This window comes from Anolis carolinensis, chromosome 2 (genome assembly GCF_035594765.1).
Source record: "Anolis carolinensis isolate JA03-04 chromosome 2, rAnoCar3.1.pri, whole genome shotgun sequence".
In the NCBI taxonomy this organism is placed as follows: Eukaryota; Metazoa; Chordata; class Lepidosauria; order Squamata; family Dactyloidae; genus Anolis; species Anolis carolinensis.
In genome coordinates, this window is record NC_085842.1 from 91,097,779 (window position 1) to 91,113,085 (window position 15,307).

A 15,307-nucleotide genomic window follows, 5' to 3' on the forward strand; every position below is an offset into this window, starting at 1 on the left:
ACTGTGTTCTAGAGATAGATGATCTGATAAGGTCACTGTTTCTGTAACATGAATTTAGGAACAAAATAAACAAATTGGGGGATTTGTAACATACTTCGAATGAAATTGATTGTGTTAATCTAACAAATAACTATAGGTCATCTTCCACAATAAACCTACAAAATGGCTTATCATACAGACAGAAGAAAACTGACAGGATTTTTTTTTGCAGCACAAACAAGTTTCACCTTTTAACTTTTAGTTAAATCACTGAACTTGTGATTTAACAACATTTGGAATTCACTATTGTTTTTACTGTTGCTTTTAACCCGTTGCATAATAAAGATGAAATTGAGGATACAATTTTAGAAATACACAATATTGTTTTGTTTAGTATTTGATGGACTATTTGAAGAACTAATTTTTCCTCCTCTCTCCTTCAAGGAGGTAATACTCAAAAGGGCGGCAGATCTGGTAGAAGCACTCTATGGCATGCCACATAACAACCAGGTAAATATATTCTTCATAAAGTAGCTCTTAATACTAGCATGTTGGCATTGTTTACATAGCAGTAACCTATAGAGACATGTATTTTATTTTCAAAAATAAATATTTTAAAAAGCAGATTGTTTTTCAAATTACAAATCAAATTATTTATCTTTTGATGACTATTCATTAGAAGGTCAATGCACAAAACATATTTAATAAACTCATTTGGAGTTTCAATATTCTGTTTATATTGAACCAAGCAATTACCTTTCACTGTGAAGAAGTGCACCTGCCCAGGAAGATACCCACAAATAAGGAACACATATTAAAATCTAGAAAGTACTTCCTGCCCAATATAGGAAGCCTGAAAAATATAATGCACCACCGAATGTAATACACACCTCATTTCAAACTATGAATTTGCTGTTGAATGTGATGTTCCCAACAGAACAGGCTTGGTGCACCAGGAAAACAGACAGAATGAATGAGGCAATTTGGGTACCCATGCCCCTCTGTCAAGCCAAGGCTAGTGAGTTCACCAACTGGTGACGAACAGAACTCATTCATGAGGCCTTCAAAACCAGGGGGCCGGGTGAGCATTTGAGGACCTGATGAATGAGGCCAGTTGGGAATCACGTGGTTGGGGGGGGGGGGGGCAAGAGACCCTGAAAGTCATCCAGGAGGCAGAATTCATGGCTAAGTGGCAGGAACAGCTTAGTCAACAGCAAGGCGCTCCTTCTCTAGGCATCACAGTGCCTAAATAACCTCAGCAAATAGTACCCATTTGGCAACTATATATTGGATTCAATTTGTCCAGCATTTAATACTTGTAATTACTTCTGCAGTCCTAGCTGAAACCATGGCTGATTCCACATTACATTTTTAACTAGGAGCTTCATAAATTTGTAAGAATAATGTATGTATTTTCATCAGTACAAGTGTAACAGGGTAGTATGTTTTATCATTTAGTAAAAGTTAAATTTAAAATGTACTTTAATATGCTATTTGTAGTCTAAAAAAAGGGCAACATCTTCTTTGTCTATAGATAATTAGCATATGAAAACTGCATTTATTGACATGTAAAGATTGTGTTCTCTTTTATTTGTTCTATAGTTTTATATTATTTTATTGTGCACACCTGCATACTTGCATGACTCATGTTTGTAAGTTAGGTTCCAATTATACAGAAACATGAGAAATTGTGATAAGTCTACGGCTGAGATAGTTTACATAACAACACAATCCACTTTCACTCATTGCTTTCTTTGAATGGATCAGGGCATAACATTTAATTTATTAAGTACTCAACTCATTCCAGTCACGTTATATTTAGATGTGAGTTTGATATGACTTCCATTATTGTAGGGTTCATTAATTTGTCCATGAATTATCTCTTGATTACTGTGTTACATTTCTTTGAATTTTTTTCTAGGAAATAATACTGAAAAGAGCAGCTGATATTGCAGAAGCACTCTACAGCGTCCCTCGCAATCACAACCAACTCCCAGCACTCGGCAACACATCTGTCCATGCAGGAATGATGGGTGTGAACTCCTTTAGTGGTCAGCTAGCAGTAAATGTTTCAGAAGCCTCACAGGCTACAAATCAGGGTAAGCAGTAGATTTTCTCCCTTAAGAGATAATTCATGGCCAGTAAAAGATATAATAGCTTGCTTATTTTCATTAAAACAATACACAATTTTTAATCACACTGGAGCTTCCAATTCAAAATGCCTGCAACATAAGTGTATTTAAACAAAAGTAGGGAAATAATTTTGATCACTTTGTTCTTGAAGGAAGCAACAAGTAATTTGAATTATTTCTTCTCACTGTAATAATGTTTTTAAAAACTGTGCAAACCAAAAGATTGTTAACTAATCTGGACAAAATTCACATTTTTTTAGCAGAAAGTAGAATTTTCTGTGCAGAAAATATTATTTGTAGAAAATGTATTCTTCATAGATTCTTTAATATGTCTAGTTGGAGATTTATTCTGTGCCAAAAACCCATATGGTATTTTTGTGAAGAAAATACTTTCTGAATGGGAAAAAAGCATTTTCTGCACGGCAAATAATATGTGCAGAAATATTGTTTTTGTTCAGTAAATCATCTTTCCTGTAGAAAAATGCTGTTTTATGCACACTGGATTTTTTGTATACAAGAAGACTTGAACCACAAAGATTCGTCATTCTACTCATATTTCATTTCTTGAAACATGTCTTTTAGCTGCTTTTCAAATCTTTTCAGATGTTCATTCTATCCCTAAACAAACTGATGTAAAAAGCACTACAAGATGAAAGCAATGAAATTGTTACATATAAACTAGCAATCTGATTAAGGATCTCTAGGACCATGTACAAGGGTTAGTGAGCAGATTTTAAAAAGTAATAAAATATTTACACATGGATGTAATCTCTGCTCCTTCATCTTTTGCTACAAAATGTAATTTTCTATTGATTTTTTCATGCTAGCAGAGTTTGGAATGTTTTGAAATTACCAACTGTTATACCTTTTTGAATGTCTACAAAGGTTTTACTCGCAACTCAAGCAGCGTGTCACCTCACGGTTATGTGCCAAGCACTACTCCACAGCAGTCAAACTACAACTCAGTCACGACAAGCATGAATGGTTATGGAAATGCTGGAATGTCCAATTTAGGTGGATCTCCAACTTTCTTGAATGGATCTGCTGCCAATTCTCCCTATGCCAGTATGTATTCATGTTGTACAATTTATTACCATATCCCTAAGACTAACATCCAAATCATATTTACCAGATTATAAACCTCACTGAATTCATTGTGCCTTACTTTAGAAAAAAGAACCCAAAAGCCCTTCATTTTGACTAATCATGGGCTTTGTTGGTTACATATTTATGCAGACAAATGCAATTTATCTGAATCTTTTTGGAAATTGTACTTTGTATCATTGATATTGATATATGACATCTGTCGGGGGTGCTTTCAATGTGATTTCCTGCTTCTCGGCAGGGGGTTGAACTGGATGGCCCATGAGGTCTCTTCCAACTCTGTGATTCTATTATGATAGTCTTTATATTCACTATAGTTTTAAAGGCACAGCCCTTGGAAGTTTAGATGGGGGTCCAAGTATCTCATGTTCAAGAATCAATCAAGTCAACATCTGTTGTTTCAGAATGCTACATCATTACAAACCTCAGTGAAAGAGTGGCGATTTCCTTTTAGACCCAGAGAAAACTGTAGCATTTTCTAGACAGACTACTTAAATGTGTGAATTGAGACCCATAGTTTCCACACCATCTTGTTAAAAAAACATGCTGCTCATTATAAAAAAAATTAAAAGATGATATAATTGAATAGAACTGAATGATATGATTCAGTTTGACAGAATTCAAGAGGCTGCTTTCCTCAATGCTCCTTACATCTAAAAAAAGAAGATAAAACAGAATGACATAAGCTAGGAATGCTTATAAATTCCGATAGCAATATAATAATATTTTTAGCTATAACAAAACTCCCCAAACATTTTAAATGTAAAAGCTGTCCTCTGTAGTGAGTTTCCCCTACATCTTGTTTTTAATTCATTAAGTATTTTAGCAATGCACTTTTCATGATCCTAAATATATTCTACATCTGAAGTGTGTCTTCCTATTACGTTGTGCCTTTATATTACTTTCCATATTGTTATTGCTACTATAATGAACAGCAACAATCACCTTGGGAGATTTTTCCTGTTAGATTCTGCTGTTCTGTCAATAGCAAATGCATTCAATTCAAATATGTTTCAATCATGACCTGAGAATTAGAAAGGTGGCATTTTTAATTAAATCAATAAACTAATTGCTGTATAGTAGCAATTCAATTTAGGTGCTTTGATTCCTCTGCCTTAACAAGTGCTTGCGGATATGAAGTGACTTTAGACCAAGATTTTATCTGTCTGACTGTGAAACTTTGAACATTTAATTTCCATTAATTGATTTCCTCAGTGTTCACAAATATGATATCAGATTCTGGCACAGGGATTCTGAGAATTTGATATTTATCTACACAGATGCAAATAAACTCATACTCTAAAGCTCAGATGATTTGAATTTTTATTCCCCTGCCACTTAATTATTCATAAACCACTCTGAGCATAAATCGTTTCTAAACAAGCTGGAAAAATGGTCAGTGTTACAGATCTTCTGGTTTTTTTTTCATAGTCATGAAAGTCAATAATCTGAAGTATTTTGATACTTCTATATAAAGAAAGGGAAGAGAGCTATTCTAAATGTAAGTGTTGAATACACCAGTCAGCATCATTGTCTTCCCCACAAGACATATTTGCTGCTACTTTGGCATTTCAAACCAAAAACCTTATGCTTGAAAAAAAAAGGCGCCAATTTCAGGCTAATTTGGGTCACATAGATTTGGTACCATAATAATAATAATAATAATAATAATAATAATAATAATAATAATAATAATAAATACTTTAATTATAACCCACCCTATCTCCCCAAGGGGACCATTACTCTGATTCATGGAATCATGGGTGCAATCAGCCTGACTCATATGCCTTCCATTTGTAATATTCACAGGATTTTTGGTAGAACTTCTTAATTACTTTTTTCCCCTACTAAAGCAAAGAAAAAGTCAGCTAAAGAGTGAAAGATGGCATATGTGCCCAGTGCCTTTTGATTAACAGCAATATGAATGGTCCATGGAAGCATCCCAGAAGCAATTCAAATAACACTGAAAAATGTTTTAAGTCTGTTCCTATGCATGCTTAGTCATTTAAATCCCAAACATTCAAAATTAAGTTTTCATAGAATTGCAGCATTATAAGAATAGGTTGGTGCCTTTTTATATAGGCATCAACTCCTCTGCATTCAGTGGATTTATTCCCAAATGAGGGTGAGCTGAACTGAAGTATATCCTATACATTTTATTTCTAAACAGCTAATATCTTGTTTAGTAGGTATTACTCGGGATATGACTGCAGTCTTAGTCATGAATAATATTGTGTACTAAACACAATATTGTAAACAGAAAAATGATTGACGTTTTATCACTGAAACATTTTTAAAAAAAAGCATTTCAGGATTTGGTCTGTTTTAGATATGTTTTTTTCCTGCATGAAAACATATAACTGTCCCTATAAAAAGAGATGGGATGGGATTTTAAGAATATATGGTGCTGTCAAAACCATCCATATGTGACCTGTTACTATCATCTTTTTACTAATTAGTTAAAGATGACTTCAGCATTTCATTATATGTATTCTTCTTGAATTTGACTTCTCAAAGCCTGACTTGAATTCATTTATAAGAGAAAAAGATAAAAACCAAGTATGAAAAAAATAGATTTAATTGTTTTATTAGATGTCATAATGGTCCCAGAATTGTCCTTCTAAAGCAGGCCTGCATGATTGATGGTCCTCCAGGTGTTTAGGCCTCCAACTCCCAGAAGCCCTAGCCAGCTTGTCCAATGGTCAGGAAACCTGGGAGCTGAAGGGCTGTAAGCCTGCCCTAGGCCTTTAATGAGCAATCCTTAGGTCTCAAGAGGACTATGGGAGCGCAAATTGTGATGAAAGTGTACCTTTGAAGATCTCTTCTAGTCTCCTCTGTTCTGATATTATCTTCAGAGGATGGTCACAGGAGGAAGAAATTGTTCTTCACCACAGATGCAATGTCTACTTCTCCAGAGTCCACTAGACTAGAGTTGGGATCTTAAGACAATATTTGTAAAAGAACAAGACCTGATGTGGCCTGTTTCCACATGGCCAATATTTCTGAAATTATCCCTGGAATAAGAGTCTATCATAAACCCACATCACATAGATCATGTTAAGGGGAAATGCTGAGAACACCAAGGATGCAGGACATCTGTTGAGCAAGACTTACTGCTAGCCAAGCCCATGGACTTTAGATTCGCAGGCTTGACAAGAATATTTCCTCTTTGTTCTTTTTCCACTCCCTCTAGTTGTGCCATCAAGCCCAACAATGGCTTCCTCCACTAGTCTCCCTTCTAACTGTAGCAGTTCCTCTGGGATCTTCTCCTTCTCACCAGCCAACATGGTTTCAGCAGTGAAACAGAAGAGTGCATTTGCCCCTGTCGTTAGACCGCAGACTTCTCCTCCCCCCACCTGTACCAGCACCAATGGGAATAGCCTCCAAGGTAGGCCAATCCTGGCATGTTATTATTTTACAGCACCTTTTTTTTCACCTTGACAAAACAGTAACAGACCTGCAATCTGGTGTAAGGCCTATAATTCCTGGCCCAAATCCTATTTCTAATCCCAGTGAGAGTAGACTCACAAAATCTGAATGGAACAATTTCATTAGTTCCATCAATTTTAATGGGTCTACTCTAGTTGAGATTAACAGTAGGATTCAGATCTCCTTAAGTTGCTGATACTTTTTTCTTTGCTTTGCTTTGCAAAACAGATTGCTGATTTTGCTCTGTTGAACTCCTGAGATGTGTCTTAAAAGCATGGTCTGAGTTTTTGCTTAAAATGAGTAATTATTGCAGCTTACTAACACCAGCCTTTCTCTTTTTTCCTTTCTTATTCCCTGTTGTTGTCTTTTATCAGACCAGTCTTTTGTGGACTCTAGCAAGTTCTCCACTTCAGGGTCTCTCCAGGGTCTGGCCTTCTCCTGAAGTACGTTAGTTGATCTTCCCTTCCTTTTTTTAGTTTGTTTTTCCTTTGTCATGTCCACATGTGCAAAATCATCACTAATAGCAGCAACATTTGTGTGGGTTCAGCACAGACTGGTTTGCATATGATGGGCTATCATTCAATATAGATGGCACATTGTGCATTTATTTAAAGTTCTCCCTGTTTTTACCTTATGTGACATTAATGCCTTAAGAATAATACACTGCATGTAAACTAATTTATTATGCAAAGTGTGCCCTCTTCAATTGTTGGCGAACTTCACTTCTGCATCATCCCATAGATTTTCACTGATGTCTTTCCTTTTCTCTACTGTGTTAGTTCACATTTAGAGCGATTGCATGAATATAATTTTTTAGTTTATATGTGTGTCTATGTACCAGCCTTCAGCATTCAGTGAATTCAAGGGAGCCCATGCCAGGAGTCCTCAAAGGGTCACATCTCAAAGGGTCATACTGTTATTTCATTCCACTTTTCCAGTCTCATTGGGGCAACCCTTAAGTCAGGAGAGCATCGTGGTGTCCCAGTATTCCTAGATGGTAAACTTTTCTCCAAAAGGGAGCAGTGAGACAAAGATCTGAACCATAATAGCACATTGCTCGTTAACTCCTTATAGCAGAAAAGGATTTATCCCAGGTAACTGGAAGAATTCATCTTCTGTAATATAGTTGAATTGTTATTCTCTATGCTATACTTTAGCAAGAACTATCTTGGAAAATGAAAAAGTTAGGATCTATACTAGGCCTGTGCATTTGATGAAAAAAAAATGTTTCAATACTCATTACAAAATTAGGAGACGCCGGTGAGTTGTTTCTGAAGTGTTTCTACAATATCATACGTGTCCATTTTGTTACTATAACAAGAGTAACAAATTAGTTTTTACTATTTCGTTAAGTAATTGCACAGAGGGAACTTCCGGGGCTCCTTTGCACTCATTATTAGAGCTATTGGTGTGAAACTTGCTACAATGGTAGAACATATTTACCACTGTTAGCCACCAAGTTTCGGAACATTTCACTCATCTATTGATTTTTGGGGATTTTAAAAGGTTTTTTTTTTACAAACACTTTTTTAAAACAAAGTACAAGAGCTATGTTCTTGAATTTCTCTACAATTATATAACATAACCAGGGCATCATTCCACCCAAGTCGGTTGTGGTAACTAATGCTGTCTCAAACAACTTTTTGTGTGAGTTGTGGCAACCAACACACACAAAATAGGCTGGCAGTAGCCCTAGGACAGTGGTTCTCAACCAGAGGGTCCCCAGATGTTTTGGCCTACAACTCCCAGAAATTCCAGCCAGTTTACCAGCTGCTTGGATTTCTGGGAGTTTAAGGCCAAAACATCTGGGGACCCACAGGTTGAGAACCACTGCACTAAAAGACAGTGATACCCAGTGATACAAGTGTTTTGTTTGCTTGCTTGGTGCTGTAGCAGGAGGTGCATGATGTAATGGATAGCAGTTAAATGCCGCAGGGCTCCGTCCTGGGCCCGGTTCTGTTCAACATCTTTATTAACGACTTAGACGAAGGGTTAGAAGGCACGATCATCAAGTTTGCAGATGACACCAAACTCGGAGGGATAGCTAACACTCCAGAAGACAGGAGCAGAATTCAAAACGATCTTGACAGACTAGAGAGATGGGCCGAAACTAACAAAATGAAGTTCAACAGGGACAAATGCAAGATACTTCACTTCGGCAGAAAAAATGGAAATCAAAGATACAGAATGGGGGACGCCTGGCTTGACAGCAGTGTGTGCGAAAAAGATCTTGGAGTCCTCGTGGACAACAAGTTAAACATGAGCCTACAATGTGATGCGGCAGCTAAAAAAGCCAATGGGATTTTGGCCTGCATCAATAGGGGAATAACGTCTAGATCCAGGGAAGTCATGCTCCCCCTCTATTCTGCCTTGGTCAGACCACACCTGGAATACTGTGTCCAGTTTTGGGCACCGCAGATGAAGGGAGATGCTGACAAGCTGGAAAGCGTCCAGAGGAGGGCAACTAAAATGATTAAGGGTCTGGAGAACAAGCCCTATGAGGAGAGGCTTAAAGAGCTGGGCATGTTTAGCCTGCAGAAGAGAAGGCTGAGAGGAGACATGATAGCCATGTACAAATATGTGAGGGGAAGTCATAGGGAGGAGGGAGCAAGCTTATTTTCTGCTGCCCTGCAGACTAGGACACGGAACAATGGCTTCAAACTACAGGAAAGGAGATTCCACCTGAACATCAGGAAGAACTTCCTCACTGTGAGGGCTGTTCGGCAGTGGAACTCTCTCCCCCGGGCCGTGGTGGAGGCTCCTTCTTTGGAGGCTTTTAAGCAGAGGCTGGATGGCCATCTGTCGGGGGTGCTTTGAATGCGATTTCCTGCTTCTTAGCGGGGGGTTGGACTAGATGGCCCTTGAGGTCTCTTCCAACTCTACTATTCTATGATTCTATGATTCTATGATTCTATAAATATGTAGAGTCCATATAGAAAAAAATCATTAAACCAAATGCTAAAAATCAGAGAGTGGGTTAACCTTACCGAAGGAGCTACCTTAACCCTGTGGAATTTTTTACTTCTAAGAAAATGAACAGCAAGTCCTTCCCTTTGTTATGCCACACTTAGGCTTTGAACACTCTCCACTTTTTCTTTTTTAAAAAGTGTTAGAAAAGATTACCATTTGCAAATGTATAGTTGAAATGGAGATTGGCACTCACAAATGGGTTTTTCTATTTGATTTTTTAAAACCTTTTGTCCAGTTCTAGGAAAATTTCCCAGGAAGCTTATGTGTATAACAAATGTACCCAGATCAGTTCTAGGTCAGTTGCAGTGTGTTAGGTTTGCTTGCGATGTTATTGTCTAAAGCAGGTGACATTTAGACTATCTTGGTAAATATCTTGGCAAATATCTGTTTTGTTCCAGAGCATCTTGGCATTGTCATGCCATATCATTTCTCAGCTCAAAATCTTATTTTGAACCCACCTTCAACTTTCCTGCTTTGTTCCTGAGATGTTCACTTAACTCACACTGACACTTTATCAGCATACTATATAAACCTTCTGAGAGACTCAAATTTCTGTGTACAAATCTTCCCAGCATATATATTGCAGTGCTGAACAGAAATTAAAAAGGAGGATGTATGCATATTCTCAACTCATTTTTCATATATACACTGAAACATTCAGTCAACTGCTAGACCATATATATCATAAGATCAAAATTCCCTGTTTCACTGTTTAGTTTGTTCTGTTGTGCGGCTGCCCTACTGTGCTTTACTCTCCCTCATAATTACTGCATCACACACTAAAGCACTGAGAGGAGTGTACATTTTCATGCTTACTTACACAAGAAGGGTTCTCATTATCACCAGCTGCCTTAATCTGTGCTGGAGGAAGAAAGGGTTACTGAGGCATGCTGTAGTTCATCCTCCTAGAGCTGAGGTTTTATATCTTTCCTTTCTTCCGGCTATCTACTAAAATAGCATATGACAAACAGCAAATACTCCTTTCTCTCATATTAAGCCTTTTCTTCTAAGAGTTCTTTAAGAACTGCAAAATGTATACAATGTATTAGAGATTATCTGAGTTAGGCCATGAGTTTCCAAAAGTGAGAAGACCGCTTGTATTTATAGAGGAAATAACACCCTCAGTATTCAATGGTACACCAGAATGGGTGACATTAAAAAAGCATTTTCATGCCTAAAGATAAATGCTACATCAAGTATCCTTATACTCTGAATAATTTGATTGACTGTATCAGAAGATGGAAAACTGACAGCATAAATCTTTAGAGTAAAACAAGATGTTTTGTTTTTTACTTTAATGTGTGTGGTCTACAAGAAAACTGATCTGTGCAAGATACCCCTGTAATAAATAATGTTTGTATAGAAGCTGTGGTGAGGAAATTGCATGTAAAGAAAATAAAAATGCATTAATTGAACATTTTCCTTTTAATTTTGGGTTTAGATTTTTAGTCTCATATGGGCAGATTAAAAAAATTGTACCGAGTGATGCAGAAGATTTGTTCTGATCCCTTGGGATTACCATTGTATTTCTCAATATAAACATACCCCATGTTCAAAGGAATATTTGTAGGTACAACCCAAGGGATTGCACAGTGTCCAGATGCCAAGAGCCAGAAATCTCATGTTCACATGAGGTGAAATGTAGCTCTGAGCCCTCGGAAGCTGAAAAAAAAGTAACCAACACAATTTCTTGGTTTTAAAAATAATACTTCTGTTATTTTACATTCAGAATAGTAAACTTTTCTTTTCAAACCTTCAAATTATGGGAGGCCTAAAGAAAATAACTTTTGCTAATGTATTTTGTTGGAAGACCTAATGTTAATGTTATCATGGAATAATTTTCTATGATTGTAACAAAATACTATCTGTTAAGAGAAGTGTCTTCCAGTAAATAGCCATTCTTTGTGTCAGTAAACCTACAGATCATGCCACTTCAGTGTTGCTGTGCACATTTTACACATGTGAGGTTTTCATAGCCCTTGTTCAGCTGAAGAGATGTGTGTATATGGAAGGGATAAATCACACATTTCATTGAGCAATACCACCCTGTGCTAGGGCTTTGGTTACCAGACCTTCTAGTACAATGATTCCCAAAGTGGGCGCTTCCGCCCTCTGATGGACACTGCAGCGATCCAGGGGGGTGGTGATGGCACCTATTAGGATGCGTGGGCGGAGCCAGGGGAGGGGTGTGGCTTCTTCCCGAGAACCCGAGACAGGGCTGAGAATCTATATGTCTCCTGAGGCACTTGTTGGGACACAGGGCTGAGCTAGGGAAGGGGGCGGGGCCTCCTTCCAAGAGCCCAAGACAGGGCTGAGCCTCTATACCTCTCCTGAGAGGCCTTTTAGGACTAAAGGGCGGGGCTGGGGTGGGGGCAGGGCCTCTTCCCAAGAGCGTGAGACAGGGCTGAGCCTCTGCATACCTCCCCTGAGGTGCTTGTTAGAACATGGGGGCAGGCTATAGAAGTTCAGCCCCATCAGGCACTTGGGAAGAGGCCCTGCCCCCTCCTCTAGCCCCACCCCCTGTGTCCTGGCAGGCGCTGCGGGACAGGGATAGAGCTCAGCCTTGCCTCAGAGCTCATAACTCCGCCTATCCCAGTCCTGGCCGCCCATTTGTGACCCCGGCCACCTCCCCCTCCCAGCCCTGCATCTTGGACTAGGGGGGAGGCTCAGCCCCGCCCCCTTGAACAGTAGCCACACCCACCCCTATAAGCCATGGGAAGGGGGGCACTGAGTAATATTTTTTCTGGAAAGGGGGCGGTAGGCCAAATAAGTTTGGGAACCACTATTCTAGTAGTTCTAAACTGGTTAAAAACTCCTTCACAGTATATTACATGGCATGGGTAAGCTCATGGTGTATTGTGGTATTGGCCTAGGTAGATGTCTCCCATCAGATAATATATTTTAAATTATAGTATCATCACATTTAAGCTTACTTGACCTATATTGTCAAAGTGGGCATTTATATTAACTAAGTGTTCATCAATGTTTAGATCCATCTCTGGTGTTTACAACTTTCCAAGCTACTCAACAAACCTCATCACACTAGAGCATGAATCCACCTTAAAACCAGTTTCTGCCTCCTGCAGAATATTGGGGCATGTCATTTTTATAGAGGGGCCTTTAAACTGCACAGCCAGAGAGGTCCTGGGCCTCACTAAACTACAAACCCCAGAATTCTGCAGGAGGCAGAAACGGGATTTAAAGTGGATCCATGCTCTAGTATGATGATGTTGAGTTCACATATTCTGAAAAACAACCAATTTAACAGTGACCCTATGTATCACTTACTTCATTATTGTTATGAAGTGCATTGTAAATCTACAATCTTCAAGCTCACTGTTACGTTTAAGTGACAACATCCTGAGACTTGATATATTGCAAATTCTCCTAGAACTTAAGTTGTCATGATGCTGCTGTTCCAGGAGTAGTAGACCACTGTTTGTCTTCAGTTCAGTGATGACAAGTGCCTTCCATGCTCTGATGTCATAAAGCACCAACCTAGTATTTATTTCTTAATGGTTTGTTTTATTTATTTCCCCTATTATATCCTTATGGACCCAAAGGAGTCTGTATGACTGCAAAAGTAGCACTAAGAAACTGATATGTCTAGAGATTTACCAGATAAGAGTTAAAATGGAAAGCATTTTGGGCTGAATTAAAAAACATACTGCCAAAAAATAATCCCAGGGGTTAAAAATGCCTAATAATGCAAGTAAATAAAGAAGAAATATCTCTATCAGAACACATCAGTGAAAAACATCGATGAACAAAGATGCAACATTTGATTCAACAAATGGTCAACAAAACTGGGTACTTCATCATATGTGTCTTTGTAAGCGTCATAGGATGCTTGTGCAACAGTTGATTCACTGAGTCCCACGCCACCCATCACACAATGCATATTCACTTCTGGGGGGGGGGCGCTTCACTGATCAACTGGGAAGCAAGTGTCCTATGATGCTATACCTAGAACACGGGAGGCCTCCATGTTCCAGGGGGAAGCCGTGTGGACCTGCTGATTCACCACAGAGGCTAGCAAATTGCCCCATGAAAACTCATCAATATGATGAGGTTGAAAGCAGGCATGTGTGCCCTGGTTAGCCATTCTTGGTTGGGGCATCCAGCTTACAGCATGGTTCACTTCCTAAAGTAAGAGATAGGGCAACTGAGTCTCATCTGTTGAACTCTTTGTGCCTTTTGGTGTATGGGATGGAAAGAATGAAAAGGCAATGGGAGGAGCAGGTAAGAAGAGCTGCAGCTGCATTTTCCCCATAATGGTCAAGACTAGGCAGCAGGTTTTTAAATATTTTAGGGTCTCAAGGAGAGGAGAAATAGCTTACTCAACAAGGCATTATATTGTTAAACAAAATTTCAATCCAATGCATAGCAGTGATGCAAGCCAGTCACAACTGATTGTGATTTAAATAGGAAATATATACTATAAAATTGTGGTTATGATTCTCGTGTGTAATATAAAAGTGATTCAGGTATCCTTTGCAAAAACGGTATCTATTTTGGGAATAAGTACCTCAAGTGTGAAGTGCCAGCAGGCAGACCTCCACTTCTTGAAAATAGAGGGACGGCTGTCACATATCCTTAGTAAAGATTGCTCATTAATCACTACACATGTCACATCCCAAACTGACATCAGCCTTCATCATAATTTTGTTAGCATCTCCATCTTCTAATATAAGAGTACAACTAAGATAGACAGGTCCTTTTGATCCCCTGAGGTGAGGCTAAAAGTGCCCAGTGTATGCAGTGTATGCAGTAAAGTTTGTTATTACTTAACACCATGGGAAAGGAGAGTCTGGGGTTCTCTCTTTGTGGCCTCTGAATACTTCAGAGATCCACAAAATTTTGCTTCTGCTATTTAGAAGCCAGCAAAGTCTTCACTAAATAGCAGGCATATTGTACAGTTGTTTTCAACAACGAATTTACTTTCATTCCACATCCACTCAACCCAGTAATACAACATCTTCACACAGGACACAATAACAAAAATCCACAATAGTGATAATAATCATAGAAATAATTCCATATATATCTTCTGTCAGGTTTAGAGGGATCTGGTGATTTTCCTTTTTAGAAGCATTTCACATTGAACCTAGAAAAAGCCTGGGTGGTCTTGTTACATGAGGCACTTAAAGCACAAAAGTAGCATGATAAGACCCTGGCAGAATGGAAATATGAAACCTTTTAAGCAGGAAGAAATTCAGAATGTCATTCTGCCTTTTGACTTGTAATTTAATTCAGAAGTATTAGGCTTCTTCAGTAATAATAATGATAGCTGTTCTTTGAAAAACCTATTTGTGTACTGTATTTTATGATATTTCTCTTCCATTGGCACTGTCTCTTGCATTTTATCTACTGGAAATGCTAAACTTTCCTAAAAGGATGAATCATCTTTGCTTAGAAAATTATAGTACAGTTACCACAAATGCCCAGTACAGGAAATTTACAACAATGCTTTATTGTCTACTGGTTGCTTCTATATGCCTATCATCTTAGTGGTGATGGATTTGAATGAAGAATCTTCAGCAGGAAGGGCGTAGTAGACCTAAAGATTACAATGGTTCCATCTTTTCTCTATAAGTCAGTCCAGTTCTAAAAATATTCCGCAACTTGCATCCCATTTTTTAAAAAATTAAGTATTTTTGTGCAGTTTACTTATTGTATACAATGTTCCCTTA

At 38.3% G+C, this 15,307-nt stretch overlaps 1 protein-coding gene across 6 annotated transcripts in view; it reads left to right on the forward strand.

Annotated features, from left to right (window-relative positions):
• The window catches only part of ebf1 (EBF transcription factor 1), a 448,211-nt gene that overhangs the window by 422,937 nt on the left and 9,967 nt on the right, over positions 1-15,307 (forward strand). For 5 of the 6 annotated variants that reach the window (XM_008114800.3, XM_008114801.3, XM_003223462.4 and 2 more), the window contains 5 exons: positions 424-489; positions 1,901-2,078; positions 2,997-3,176; positions 6,409-6,603; positions 7,019-7,087. In XM_008114800.3, the coding sequence (XP_008113007.1) occupies positions 424-489; positions 1,901-2,078; positions 2,997-3,176; positions 6,409-6,603; positions 7,019-7,086 (687 nt within the window). In that variant the 3' untranslated portion in view covers position 7,087. The remainder of the gene's footprint in view (positions 1-423; positions 490-1,900; positions 2,079-2,996; positions 3,177-6,408; positions 6,604-7,018; positions 7,088-15,307) is intronic. The other variant, XM_008114803.3, reaches the window with a different exon arrangement.